Here is a 13843-nt window from a genome sequence, read left to right on the forward strand (position 1 = left end):
TCATGAGTTTTTAAACAGTTTGATTATGTTTTTTCAAAAGATTTCATTTTTGGGGGCCATGCCTGCAGCATGGGGGAATTCCCAGACAAGAGATTGAACTCGCATGACAGCTATAACCAGAGTCTCAGAAGTGACAAAGCCGGATCCTTAACCTGATGAGCTACAAGGGAAGTCCAAGATTTCATTTTTTAAAGAGCAGTTTTAGGTTCACAGCAAAATTGAGAGCAGTGGCTGGGAATCTGGGGTTAGTAGATGCAAACTATTGCCTTTGGCGTGGATCAGCAATGAGCTCCTGCTGTACAGCACTGGGAACTATATCTAGTCACTTACGATGGAGCATGATAAGGTGAGAAGAAGAATATGTACGTATGTGTGACCGGGTCACTTTGCTGTACAGTAGAAAATTGACAGACTGCTGTAAACCAACTATAATGGAAAAAATAAAAATCATTAAAATAAATAAAAAAAGAAAAATCGAGAGAAATGTACAGAGGCTCCTCATATACTCCCTACCCACACCCATGCACAGCCTCCCCTATTATTATTATTTTTTGCCACAGCATAAGGGGGTTCCTGGGCCAGGGATCAAACCCGAGCCACAGTTGCCCCCTGTGCTACAGCTCTGGCAACACTGCATCCTTAACTGGCTGCACCACAGGGGAACTTCTGCCTCCCCGTTATTAACTTCCCCCACCAGAGTGGTACATTTGTTACAATGAATGAACACAGCTGATACAGCATCGTCACCCAAAGTCTGTAGTTTACTTTGGGATTCACCTTCGGTGTTGTACAGGCTATGGGTTGGGCTTCCGACTTTTTTTTTTTTGGTCTATTTACGGCCGTACCCATGGCGTATGAAGGTTCCCAGGCTAGGGATTGAGTTGGAATTGCAGCTGCTGGCCTCCGCCACAGCCTCAGCAACGCCTGATCTGAGCCACATCTGTGACCTGCACCACAGCTCACAGCAATGCTGGATCCTTAACCCACTGAGCGAGGCCAGGGATCGAACCCGCATCCTCAGGGATACTAATCGGGTTCATTATCACTGAGGCACAGTGGGAACTCCCAGACTTGTGAATTTTTAATCACCGTGCATCTGCATGGCACTAAGGCAGTCCCTGCTCTGTTACATACAGCATGGCAAGGACGTAGCCCAGGGGGAGGTACAAGGTGGCGACCCGACGTGTCTGTGCTGTGTGGTCTACACTGGAGACAGTGGCTCAATACTTGCTGCTCAGAGTGTGGGGAGCCTCGTGGAAGCTCAGTGCCCCCCAGCCCCCAGCCCCACCGGACGTTGCCTGCCTTTTAACCAGCTCCCTCCTCCTCCTCTCTATGCTCACAGGGAAAACCTTTCACTCTTGTGTGAACTGACGCCGGAGAGCTTGAAAATTGATCTCCAGGGCTTGAAATAGAGTCCCTGAAGCCTTTTCTGCTGGGAGAGACTCACCTGGGTTTTCTAACCTCTTCCTGAATTAACTACAGAAGTGATTCCCGTGGCATTTTCAGCGGCCGTCTGGGCAGCGTTGGTTTCTCTCTCCTGGGGCTTGGCCAGAAGGAGGGGGGCGAGAGCACCACAGCTTGACTCCCCTCACCGTGGTTAACGGGAAGTTTTTGGTCTTCACTTTCGCTAGCCAGGAGAATGGTTCACTCTTAGGATCACTTTGCCTTCCCTGTTCTCTGTCCTTGGTGGGCAGAATTGATGAAATTCTAATTTGCATCAGATACCTGGGCTCGGAAATGAGCCACTAAATGCTCCTTTCTTTTCTATTTTATCTTCTGCAGTCTTCCGGTGTACTTACAGATATGTTTCTGATTCATTTTCTTTTCTTTTCTTTTTTGTCTTTTTAGGGCTGCACCCATGGCATATGGAGGTTCCTAGGCTAGGGGTGGAATGGGAGCTGCAGCCATTGGCCTACACCACAGCCATAGCAATTCGGGATCCAAGCTTCGTCTTTGACCTACCCCACAGCTCTCGGCAGCGCTGGATCCCCAACCCACTGGGCGAGGCCAGGGATCAAACCCACGTCCTCATGGATGCTAGTCGGGTTTGTTAACTGCTGAGCCATGACGAGAGCTACTTTTTCTGATTCATTTTAAAAGGGATCTTGCTCTCTGTTCAGATCTTCTATTTCAAAATAAGTCATATCCTAGCCGAGTTTTAAAACAAACACATAAAATAATTTATCCTTAGGGAAACTTTAAAATCTCTTAGGCTACATAGTTGGACCGAATGTTTATTACTTCTTAAACTTACAACCTTTTAACCTTTACTGTAGAGAAGAAGAGCTGCTGCTTTGTAGTTGTAATAAGTGTCATCCATACTTTTACGCATGCTTGGAATATGGCAGGTAAATAGCAAACGTACATAGACAGGGGAGTTCCCATTATGGCTCAGTGGGTTAAGAACCTGACTAATATCCGTGAGGATGTGGGTTCGATCCCTGGCCTCGCTTAGTGGGTTAAGCACCTGGTGTTGCCATGAGCTGCGGGTGCAGGTTGCAGATGCGACTTGGATCTGGGGTTGCTGTGACTGTGGCTGTGGCTGGCAGCTGCAGTTCCAATTTGACCCCTAGCCTGGGAACTGCCAGGGTGGGAACTGTGGGTGAGGATCTAAAAAGACAAAAAAAAAAAGCAAAAGTACATAAACAGGAAATCCTAGAGCCAGGTAGTATGGAAGACAATAATACACACCTAATAATATTGCTATGAAACAACCTAAAAACCTCTGAAATAGTTTTCTTCCATTATTGTTCATTCCTTTTTAAATAGTCATATTCCATTGAAAGGAGTGTGCAGCTTCTATCTTGTGTAAGTTTGTGCCTTTCAGATGCTAACAGAACCAGCTAGAAATACCTGATGTATGTAAATACAGGACACATAGAATTTACAAGTTTTAGTGTATACACACAAAATCTGTTCACAGAATTTTATCTTAACTCTTGATTTCCATCTCTGCTGGTGAGTCATAAATTCCTCTGGATGCCCCTCTTTCAGCTTCTGTGTGATATAATAAGCTATTTGGATTCTATTATGTGTTTTTTGCAACCTCACAAATTACATAGTATTGTTGCTTTTTGTACCATCAGTGTTTGTTTAGATGTTACGATCTTTTTTATCATTTATTCCATCTCTTCTCAGATCTTCATTTTGGGAGAATTACTTTTCTTTCTTTCCTTTTCTCTCTTTTTTTTTTAGAGGTGCACCTGTGACATATGGAGGTTCCCAGGTTAAGGGTCAAATCTGAGCTGCAGCTGCTGGCCTACACCACAAACAGCAACTCCAGATCCGAGCTGCGTCTGCGACCTATGCCACAGTTCACAGCAACACTGGATCCTCAACCCATCAAGTGGGGCCAGGGATCGAACCCGCATCCTCATGGATCCGAGTCGGGTTCGTTACTGCTGAGCCAAGACGGAATCTCCTCCCTTTCCTTTTGAAGGACATCCTTGTTTGGAGACACCTCTATTGGTCTTTTGCTTGTGTAGCCACTCTTTTAAATCTGAAAATGTCCTTATTGTAACAAATTGAGACGATTTCTGGTTATTCAAATCCAGATGTCACATATTTTCTCTCAGTACCTTGAAGATGTTATTATCACTTAGCCCCTAGTTCTGTGAAGTAGTTATCTGATAGTGTAACTGTCATTCGTTTTTTCTGACTGCCTTTGCAGTTTCTCTGTTTTTCCTGTTCTTTGTTATTAGCATGTGTGTCGGTATGGGTTTTTAAAATTTCACCTGACTTGGGATTCTTTGTCCTTCTGAATTGAAGGATTTACGTCTCAAATTAGTTTTGGACAATTCTTAGCACTCTCTCTTTGAATATTGTCTCTGTCCAGTTTCTTCTAGGACTTCTTCTTAAAACTGATCAAATGTATGTTGGACTGTCTCATTCTGTCTTCTATGTCTCTTCATTTCTCTTTTTTGTGTCTCTCCTCCTTTCGTTTCTCTGTGCGCCATTCTGAATAATTTCCAAATCTCTCCTCCAGTTCCCTGAATCTTCCTTCAGCTATGTCTAAGTTGGTGTTTATTGTTTATTATATATTGTGTTTCAAAATTTTAATTATTATATATATTTTTTCATTTCCAGTCATTCTTTTGGTTCTTTTTCAAATCTTTCTGGCCATTTTTCATAGTCTCTTGCTCCTTACTCATGTTTTCAGTCTCCTCTTTATTATTTTAAATGAATTAAACATACTTTAAAAATATATAAGCCATAATTCTAACATCTAAAGTCTTTATAGATCTGATACTGTTTGTGTGAGTTTCTTTTTATTTGGGGGGAGGAGTTCTCTTGACTTCTTTTCATAGTACCTTATTCCTTATTGTTTTGTAATTTTTTTTTTTTTTTGTATTTTTAGGGCTGCTCCTGAGGCATATGGAGGTTCCCAGGCTAGGGGTCGAATCGGAGCTGTAGCCACCGGCCTACGCCAGAGCCACAGCAACGTGGGATCCGAGCCGCGTCTGCAACCTACACCACAGCTCATGGCAACGCCGGATCGTTAACCCACTGAGCAAGGGCAGGGATCGAACCCGCAACCTCATGGTTCCTAGTCGGATTCGTTAACCACTGCGCCATGACAGGAACTCCTGTATGTTAGAATTCTAATGGCACTAATTCTTTGCTGCCTGGTTTGAGACTGTGTTTTTCTGGAGATGTTTAATATGAGCCTCTGATAGGCACTGGGTACCTGGGACATTTTAAATTACGATTCTCAGCATATAGTTTTTAGGACCATGGGAGTAATATATTCCAAACTTGGAGAGATTTATAAAATATCTGCCTGAAGTCAGAGTTGAAACAGGCACTTTTTCTTGCTGTCCTCTGAGGGGTGAGTATTTTTCTTCCTAATTCCTTCTTTCCCTGAGGGTATGGCACGTTCCGGGTCTTCTTTTTTAGGAGATAATTTTCAGTAAGTTTATTTACCTGTCCAGACCCAGCACTTGTCCCTTATGCCCTAAGCATTAGGCTCTCTGGTCCAGTGTCCCTCTAGACTCTTCAGTGGCATCAGTACTAACTTCTTGAGTCCAGCTCCTGCTTTGCTCCTGCACTGAGAATATGTCTCCTGTTGTTGGGAAGGCTCATTCAGTCACGCCAGAGGAGGCTTTTGACTATTTTAAGCCTAATCGTTAGGAGGTGGGAAGGCTTTAAGATCTCTAGTCTGTCATATTGGTAGGAATAGAATAGAAATAATTTACTTAAAAAATAAAAAGTGAATCCTAGTTTATCCCTATATTGAACACTCCTACGCTGTTGGTGGGAATGTAAATTGGTGCAGCCACTAATGGAAAACAGTATGGAGATTCCTTAAAAAACTAGATATGGAACTATCATGTGATCTAGCAATCTCACTCCTGGGAATATGTCCAGAAAAGGCAAAAAAGTAATTTGAAAAGGTATATGTACTCCAGTGTTCATAGCAGAACTAGTTATAATAGCCAGGACATGGAAGCAACTTAAGTATCCATCAACAGAGGAATGGATAAAAAAGATATGGTGTGTATATACAATGGAATGTTATTCAGCCATAAAAAAGAATGAAATAATGCCATTTTTCAACAACATGGGTAGACCTAGAGATTATCATACTAAGGGAAGTAAATCAGAGAAAAACCAGTAGTATATGATATTACTCATACTTGGAATCTGGAAAATAATACAAGTGAATCTGTTGGCAAAACAGAAACAGACTCACAGACAGAGAAAACAAACTTACAGTTACCAGAGGGGAAAAGGGGTGGGGGAAGGATAAATTAAGAGTATAGGACTAACCCGGAGCTCCCACTGTGGCACAGTAGGATTGGCAGCATCTTGGGAGCCACTGGGACATGGGTTCAACCCCCAGCCCTGCACAGTGGGTTGGGGATCTGGCTTGCCGCAGTTGCAGCTTACATCAAGACTGTGGCTCTGATGTGATCCCTGGCCCGAGAGCTCCGTATGGCAGTAGGGTGGCCAAAAATGACCAAAACAAAAAAAAGTATAGGATTAACAGATACAAACTGCTATGTATGGAATAGACAGCAACAAGGATTTACTGTATGACACAGGGAATAATATTCAATATCTTGTAATAACCTGTAGTGGAAAATAGTCTGATGTGTGATGTGTGTAAACTGAATCATTTTGCTGTATTATCTGAAACGAACACTGTATTGTCAATCAACTCTACTTCAACTAAAAAAAAAAGAATATCCCTGGAGTATTTCACACATTTGTGTTCAGACAGACTGGATGAGTGGAAGGAGGGTGTTGTCATAGGTCATGAGAGTTGCTCTGTCCCCAGCCTGTCCTGTAGAGACCCTCTCTCTACGGCGTATCTGAATCGCAGGTGGAGACACCTAAACTACTGTGCTCATGACAGCTGTCACAAGGATGAAGAAGATGAAAGTTTGAGAGGACGATAGGATGCTTTTGGCACATATCAGACCTTGGTCATCCAGCACCATTCATTCATTCCTTCACTTCACATGTTTATTGCGCTCTTACTCTGTGCCACGCGCTGTGCTAGGCACCGGGGAAGCAGAGCAGCCGTCTGTGTCCTGAAGAGGCTCACAGTGTTCTGAGCAGACACTTCATCTCAGTGGGACACACGGAGGGATGTGTCAGGTGGAAGCCTGGGGGAGAGGCACTGTCCCACCTTTAGCGGATTGAGGGGGGAGGCGGTGTCTTTGCGGCATCTGCAGGGCCGGTAGGAGCGGCCCAGGTGGAGAGCCAGGGAGCCCCGGCCCGGGCAGGGAGAGGGGAATGTGCGAATCCCCAGAGAACATGGGTTCTGGGCAGAGCAGGTAGTGCGTTTGGCCGGAGCGCAGTTGGGAAGACGTGAGAGTGGGGCCGGGAATGACTGGAGGGCAGCCTGGAGATGGTCTGAAGCCTGGGTGTGGAAGGTCCTGTAATCAGGAAACTGCTGAGGTCTTTTCTCTGGGCAGCGAGTGATGCTGTCCTAGTGGTCGTTTTCATTTCTCTGAAGAGCCAGCCAACTCTTAGGGAAGACAAGGAACATGGGCTTGGGAGGCAAGGCAGGCTAATCCTCAGATTCCAGCTCCACCTCTGCCCTGGAGAGCATGTAATTGATTTAGTTCCCTTCTCTGAACCTCTCTTTCTCAGGGAGTAAATGAGAGAGAACAGAACACACAAATAAAAGTTGTGCTCAAATTTATGACTCTTTGCAGGTATTGTGCTGACAGTAATTATGGCAGTTTCTGGCTTCCAGTTGATTAACTTCTGTTTTTTTATTTTTATTTTATTTTATTTTAGTCTTTTTAGGGCCATACCCACGATATATGGAAGTTCCCAGGCTGGGGTTGAATTGGATCTGTTGCTGCCAGCCTACACCACAGCTCACGGCAACGCCAGATTGTTACCCCACTGAGTGAGGCCAGGGATAGAACCCTCGTCCTCATGGATACTAGTTGGGTTCATTACTGCTGAGCCACAATGAGGACTCCACTTCTAACCGTGAATCCTGGTTATTCACAGTGAGTGGATGTTCACTGATTGAGTGTGTGTATAACATGTATTTATATGGCCGCACCTGCAGCATGTGGAAATCACTGAGCCAGGGATTGAATCTGAGCCGAAGCCATGACCCACACTGCAGCTGCAGCAATGCAGGATCCTTTTTAACCCACTGCGCCTGGCGGGGGACCAAACCTGCACCTCTGCAGTGAACGGAGCTGCTGCAGTTGGGTTTTTATCCCACTTTGCCACAGTGGGAACTCCGATCGAGTGTAGTTTTGTATTTGAAACAAAATGTTAGCAGTCTGACTTTCATTGCGTTGCGGCCAAACTCAGCTTTTATTTCCTTTGTAGATGAGCTCCCTCTGGAACAGCACAACCTGTCTTTACCCTCCGTGGAGCTCATGCTGAAGGAAAGCATCATGCACAGCACTGCACATGTGGCCTTAACTGAAACCACTCCAGGGTCCCAGCAAAGCAGGTCTCTCCAAGTCAGACCCTCTCCATCTGCCACTACTTTTGATACAGCCTTTTTTAACCAAGGGAAATGGACCCAAAGTACAGCCGAGCACAGCGTCTTTCTGGCAAATTATGTGTCAGTGACGAGCAACGAGGTCATAGAGGATGAGGACATGGATAACTTTTTGCCAGAGACTCCCTGGACCACTTCCCGCGAGGTTTCTCCGGCTCGATACATCACAGTCCGCCCGCCGGGGCCACCCAGGGACACTTCAGACCCCATGCCGACTCCCTCATTACCCGTCATTGCTTTCCAGGATGAAGAAGTGACATCAGCCTGGCAAAACACTGTGCATCAACCAGCGACGTCTGCTGGATCCCCCGGTCGTTTTAGTGCTTTTCCGTCAGCTCTTCCCACTTCCAAGGGCATAATTGCAGCTCCTAGTGGGAGCTGGGTGTTTTATCCTACCGATGCTTATGGGCACGTATCAAGCAGGACTTTGCCGGAGATCATGTCTTCGGGAGTAGAGGGTGCAGAAACCCTCCTCCTTGGCCTGCCGTCTTCCGAGCCTCAGACACCAGGTGATGGTGTCACAGAACAGCCACCTCGCCCATCAGGGGAGGTTTTACCGCCTCCAGAGGATGCTCTGGCCACAGGTAGAGACAGATTTCCCGATGTGACTGCTGGTTGGGGTCAAAGTCTAGATGAAACCATCTCTCCAAGAACGTACCGTCCTGCAGGTGTGTCCCCAGCGGTGCTTGCTTTCAGCAGCAGCACGCATTTGGCTTTGTTTTCAACTCCTCTTGCGTTTGGACCCTTTTCTACGCAATCAGCCGATAACCCCTTTCTTCCCAGCAACTCGGGCGAGGTATCCGAATTGCCTGGCCATTCTCTGGTCCCAGGTCATGAGGCCGACACTCACATCCGGAGCCTGGTGTCTTTGTTCAGCCCGCACACGTGGTGCACGTCCTGTACCATGGTGTCGCCGCAGTACGAGCTGTCGGCAAGCCTCACAGAGGATGTGGGATCGGGCGATGGCGCCGAGACCCTGTCCCTAACCCTCTTGGAAGCCAGCAGCATCTCTCCACAGAGCAGCATCATTGCAGACATCCCCGAATTTGAGGAAGATGCTCCAGCATTTAATACACTTTTCCCCTCCAGACCAATAGTTCCCCTTTCTTCCCCATCCGTGGAAATGTCAGCCACGGGCGTCGCTGTTTCAGCGGAGAGGAAATTGAGTAGTGCTCTGACCTCACAGGTGTATTCTCCCCACGGCCACCTCCCTGGATCTGGGTCCCTCCATCCTGCTCCTGCTGGCTCCCCTTCCATCGTTGAGTCTCATGTAATGCCATCGGGCGTGACCGCTGTGGTTTCCTCCGTCTCCCCCAGGCTTCCCCTTGACTCATCTTTCCGCATCACAGCGAACAGAAACACACCATCCCCTGATGTCAGAGGCCCAGGTGTTTTTACGTCTTATGGTTTGGATCCTTCAGTAGACTCCTCGCCTTTTCCTGCCCAAGGACCTGCCAGTTTTTCCTGGCATGAAAGTGCACGTATTTCGGATTTTGCCTCCAGCGTTTTCTCCACTCCACCGCTGGAATCCAGCAGCCGGGTCCCTCCCTCTCCAATGTCAAGGGCTAAGTCAACCTTCAGTCCTCAGGCGTTTTCTGCCTTGGTGGAGACATTGACACTGACCAGCTCTGTCAATTCCCCATCGCCTCAGCTTTCTGTTCCCAATTCCACACACCTTGACTTGTCTCAGCTCCGGCCAAGTTTGGAGCTTCTTTTAAACACATTCACTCTCCTCCCTGCCTCCTCTGAAGTGTCACTGCGCTCCAGCGTCCCCTCGGAGTCTCTGAAAGTTTTTGAAGCATCCACAGTTTCACAGACGGATTCTGAAGCTCCTTTTACCTCGGCTTCCACCGAGTCTACCTCCTCTTTTGAGTTTTCACACCCATCCCGCACGTCTGCCGTCGCCCTACTAGTGCCCTCCAGTCCTGAGCCCATTTTGCCCTCGGAAACTCACTTCACGCCACTTTGGACTGCTGTTCAGACCACACCCGCTTTAACTGAATCTTCTCTCGTTTCAACCCTGACGCCTTCTGAGGGCAATGTCAGTGCTGTGCAGGATCGCACGTCTGTCCCAGCCTCCTTCTCCAAAGTCATCCTTACCCCCACTCTGCCAGTCCCTGCCGGGTACCCGACCCCAGCATCCTCATTCGTCCCGGAGCTGAGCCCCTCACCTCTGCCCACAGAGCCAGATCCTTTACATGGCCCATCATTCGTGCCCACGGATGTACCAAGGAACACCTCCACCGAGCTGATTGTGTCTGATACCAGCGTTGCACCCGGGAATTCTGTGGACACCACCCCAAACAGCAGAACCTCAAGTCAGAATCCCCATGAGGGCAGCACGGCGCTCCCCCCGCCATCCCTTCATCCCGTGACCGCTCCCGTCCCCGAAGCAGAGGTTCATGCTCCGGCCCTGCTCACCACCAAGCCGCCGTACGTGTGTGATATTACGGTGCCCGATGCCTATCTGATCACAACCGGTAAGGCCCTGCTTCACGCCGCTTCTCCGGGTTAGGTGAGGTTCTGAAGGAGCTTGTCTGAGATGCTTGTGGGACACACAGCATCATGGCAGGGAGTGTAGGCTTTGGACCCAGACAACTCCTGGGTTGTCGCTCACTCCTTCGCCAGCTCCCACGAGTCCTCTGGACAGGTGCTTAGCCTCTCTAAGCCTCGGTTTCCTCAACTATTAAATAGGGATGACCATGGTACCTGCTTCATTGGGCTAAAGACTTTGATGCATTAATGCATATAAAATACTTGATCCAGTGCCTGGAGCATAAGAAGCAACCACAGAATACTACAGATGAGTCGATCGTAGCAGTGAGAACAGAGGAGAGATTTATTTATTTATTTTTAAAGCATCCCAGGATTTATGTGAATTCTTGTACAATCCGTGGCTGATGACAACCCTTAAAATTGGAGGCCATTTTTTTTTTTTTTTTTAGGGCCACACCCGCAGCATATGGGGAGTCCCAGGCTAGGGGTTGAATTGGAGCTACAACTGCTGGCCTACGCCACAGCCACAGCAATGCCAGATCTGAGCTGCATCTGTGACCTAAATCATAGCTTGAGGCAACGCTGAATCCTTAACCCACTAAGCAAGGCCAGGGATCGAACCCTGTGTCCTCGTGGACACTATTTGGGTTCTTAACCCACTGAGCCAGAACGGGAACTCCAGGAAAGATTTAAACGAGCCGTAGAAGCGTTTGCTAGGGTCTTCGTCTTGGGCGCTTGTAACCACTGGATGCATAGATGACACAGTTAAAGCAAAAGGCCATCGTGTTTAGTTCAGGCAGTTAGCTGGGCAGACGCCTAAGGGCCACGTTGCAATTTCTTACTAATGCACCATCCTCATTTTTCCTGGGAAGGAGGGACTTTGTTCTTGTACAGTCCAGTAAAGCTTCCTTGGATTCTGAGGCGAGAAGCATGGAGTGACTAAGTAGCCTCTGAATTGGGTCCCGGACTTTGACCTTCTCCCCAGCCTGCAGCCTGAGTTACCAGGTGACAGACAGCTACAGCTACTCCTTCGCAGCTGCCCAGCTGCTTCCGTAGCTGGAACCTGGAGCACTTGGATCTGTACAAGTCTGGGGACTGTGGTCCACTGGTCAGGCTCTCCCACTTGTTCCCCCACCCCCCCACCCCGAGGAGTTGTGGGCGAAGCCATGTAGCTGGGCACCGTGGACTGAGGGCGCCGTGCTGTGGATCAGCAGCCTGGCTCTGGTGTGTTGGTTTACGTGGGGATGCAGGATGGAAGTGAAGCCAGGGGAGAGGTAGCCCAGGAATGGCACGGGGCGGGGGTGGGGGTGGGGTGATGGGAGAGGAGAGGACAGGGCAGGTGGGTGGGGGCAGGCAGGAGCACGTGCCGGGTCTTTTTCCTCCCTGCCGAGCCCCCAGTGGGCCGTGGGTCCTCTGCTCATTCATAGTGACACTGAAGCGCACCCGGGGGTCGGCTTTGATTTGCAGTGCTGGCCCGCAGAGCCGTGCAGGAGTACATCATCACGTCCATCAAAGAGGTGTTGAAGAGTCACTTCAACCGTGTCGTGGAGCTCAAGGTGGGTCCCCGAGGCGCGGAAGGCTGCCGGGAGAGCCCGGGTTGAATGCACATGGCTGTGGGCGTGTGACACTCTCGCTCCTCCCTTCTCCTGCTGGACGCCTGCTCCGCCTTTGGGTCCCCCCTCAGCCGTCACTTCTCCTGGGAAGCCCTTTCTGACCCCAGATGAGAACAGTCTTAGTCCATCGGGGGGATGTCTTGGCAGAGTTGGAACAAAGCCTTGAGGCCCAGAGACCGGGGCAATAACCTAATGATCTCGCTTCCCTTGATTTACATGAAAGGGCTTGGATTAGAGTTTACCTAGAGCTTAGAGCGAGTGCACATGTATGTTTCTGTAAATCTAGTGAGACACAGAGGGATTTCGAGGTGTTTTAGGTGGGGCAACTGCTAGTGCCTCCTCTCCACCCAAGAGCTGAAAGCCAAGCTCTAGGTCTGCTCCATCCCAAACGGAGCCACAGGCCCTGCTGTGGCTGTTGAGCACATGAAATAGGGCTTGTCCCAAGTGCCATATGCTGTCAGCACAAAATATACACCAGATTTCAAAGACTTCGAATGCAAAAAGAAATGTAAACTGTCTCAGTCATAGTTTTTTGCATGACCTACAATTGAAATAATAGGTCAGATACATTGGGTTAAGTAAAATGTATTTAATCTGTTTCTTTCTTTTCTTCCTTTCCTTTCCTTTCCTTTCCTTTCCTTTCCTTTCCTTTCCTTTCCTTTCCTTCCTTTCTTTCTTGTGTGTGTGTGTCTTTTTAGGGCCGCACCCAGGGCATATGGAAGTTCCAGGCTAAGGGTTGAACTGGAGCTGTAGCCACTGGCCTACACCACAGCCACAGCAACGCCAGATCCGAGCTGCATCTGTGACCTATGCCACAGCTCACAGCAACGTCAGATCCTTAACCCACTGAGCGAGGCCAGGGATCGAACCTGTGTCCTCATAAATCCTAGTCAGAATTGTTTTCCACTGAGCAACAACGACAGGAACTCCTTAATCTGTTTCTTTATATATATATATTTTTTTTCTTTTTTTTGGCTGTGCCCACGGCATATGGAAGTTCCTGGGAACAGGAATCAAACCTGCACATCAACAGTGACCCGAGCTACTGGTGTGATGATGCTGGATCTTTCACCTGCTGAGCCACACTAAAACTCCATCGTTTTATATTTTTTAATGTGGCTGTTAGAAATGTAAAAATGGGATAGATGGCTCATGTATTTCTTTTGGACGGCTCTGCTTAGTAGAATAAGTGCTCCTTTACGTGAGGGTTCATTAAGCGCAATGAAACACCTTGCCTTCTCCTTCGTTCCTTACTCAGTTCATGTTATTCATTCTTCTTTTCCACTGTCCTTGCTTTTGTGCCATTTTTGAGAAAGTTGGCAGATGTGTAAGGGGCATAACTAAAATAAAATTTTAATTATCTGTGAAGCACCACCCCTTCATTGAAAACTACTTATTTATTTATTTATTTACTATTTTATTTATTTATTTATTTATTTATTTATTTATTTATTTATTTTGTCTTTTTGCTATTTCTTTGGGCCGCTCCTGTGGCATATGGAGGTTCCCAGGCTAGGGGTCGAATCAGAGCTGTAGCCCCTGGCCTACGCCAGAGCCACAGCAACGCGGGATCTGAGCCGCGTCTGCAACCTACACCACAGCTCACGGCAACGCCGGATCGTTAACCCACTGAGCAAGGGCAGGGACCGAACCCGCAACCTCATGGTTCCTAGTCGGATTCGTTAACCACTGTGCCACGACGGGAACTCCTATTTTTTTTGCTTTAGTATTTTTTGACTCAGAACAACTT

General features: G+C 47.8%; 1 protein-coding gene across 1 annotated transcript in view; it reads left to right on the forward strand.

The window, feature by feature from the left end:
• The first annotated feature begins 7765 nt into the window (after positions 1–7765).
• The window catches only part of KIAA1549 (KIAA1549 ortholog), an 84047-nt gene continuing 77969 nt past the window's right edge, over positions 7766–13843 (forward strand). Inside the window, exons 1-2 of the mRNA XM_047763239.1 lie at positions 7766–10464; positions 11948–12036. Of these exons, the coding sequence (XP_047619195.1) occupies positions 7857–10464; positions 11948–12036 (2697 nt within the window). The 5' untranslated portion in view covers positions 7766–7856. The remainder of the gene's footprint in view (positions 10465–11947; positions 12037–13843) is intronic.

The sequence above is a fragment of the Phacochoerus africanus genome, chromosome 16 (genome assembly GCF_016906955.1).
Source record: "Phacochoerus africanus isolate WHEZ1 chromosome 16, ROS_Pafr_v1, whole genome shotgun sequence".
Classification (NCBI taxonomy): Eukaryota; Metazoa; Chordata; class Mammalia; order Artiodactyla; family Suidae; genus Phacochoerus; species Phacochoerus africanus.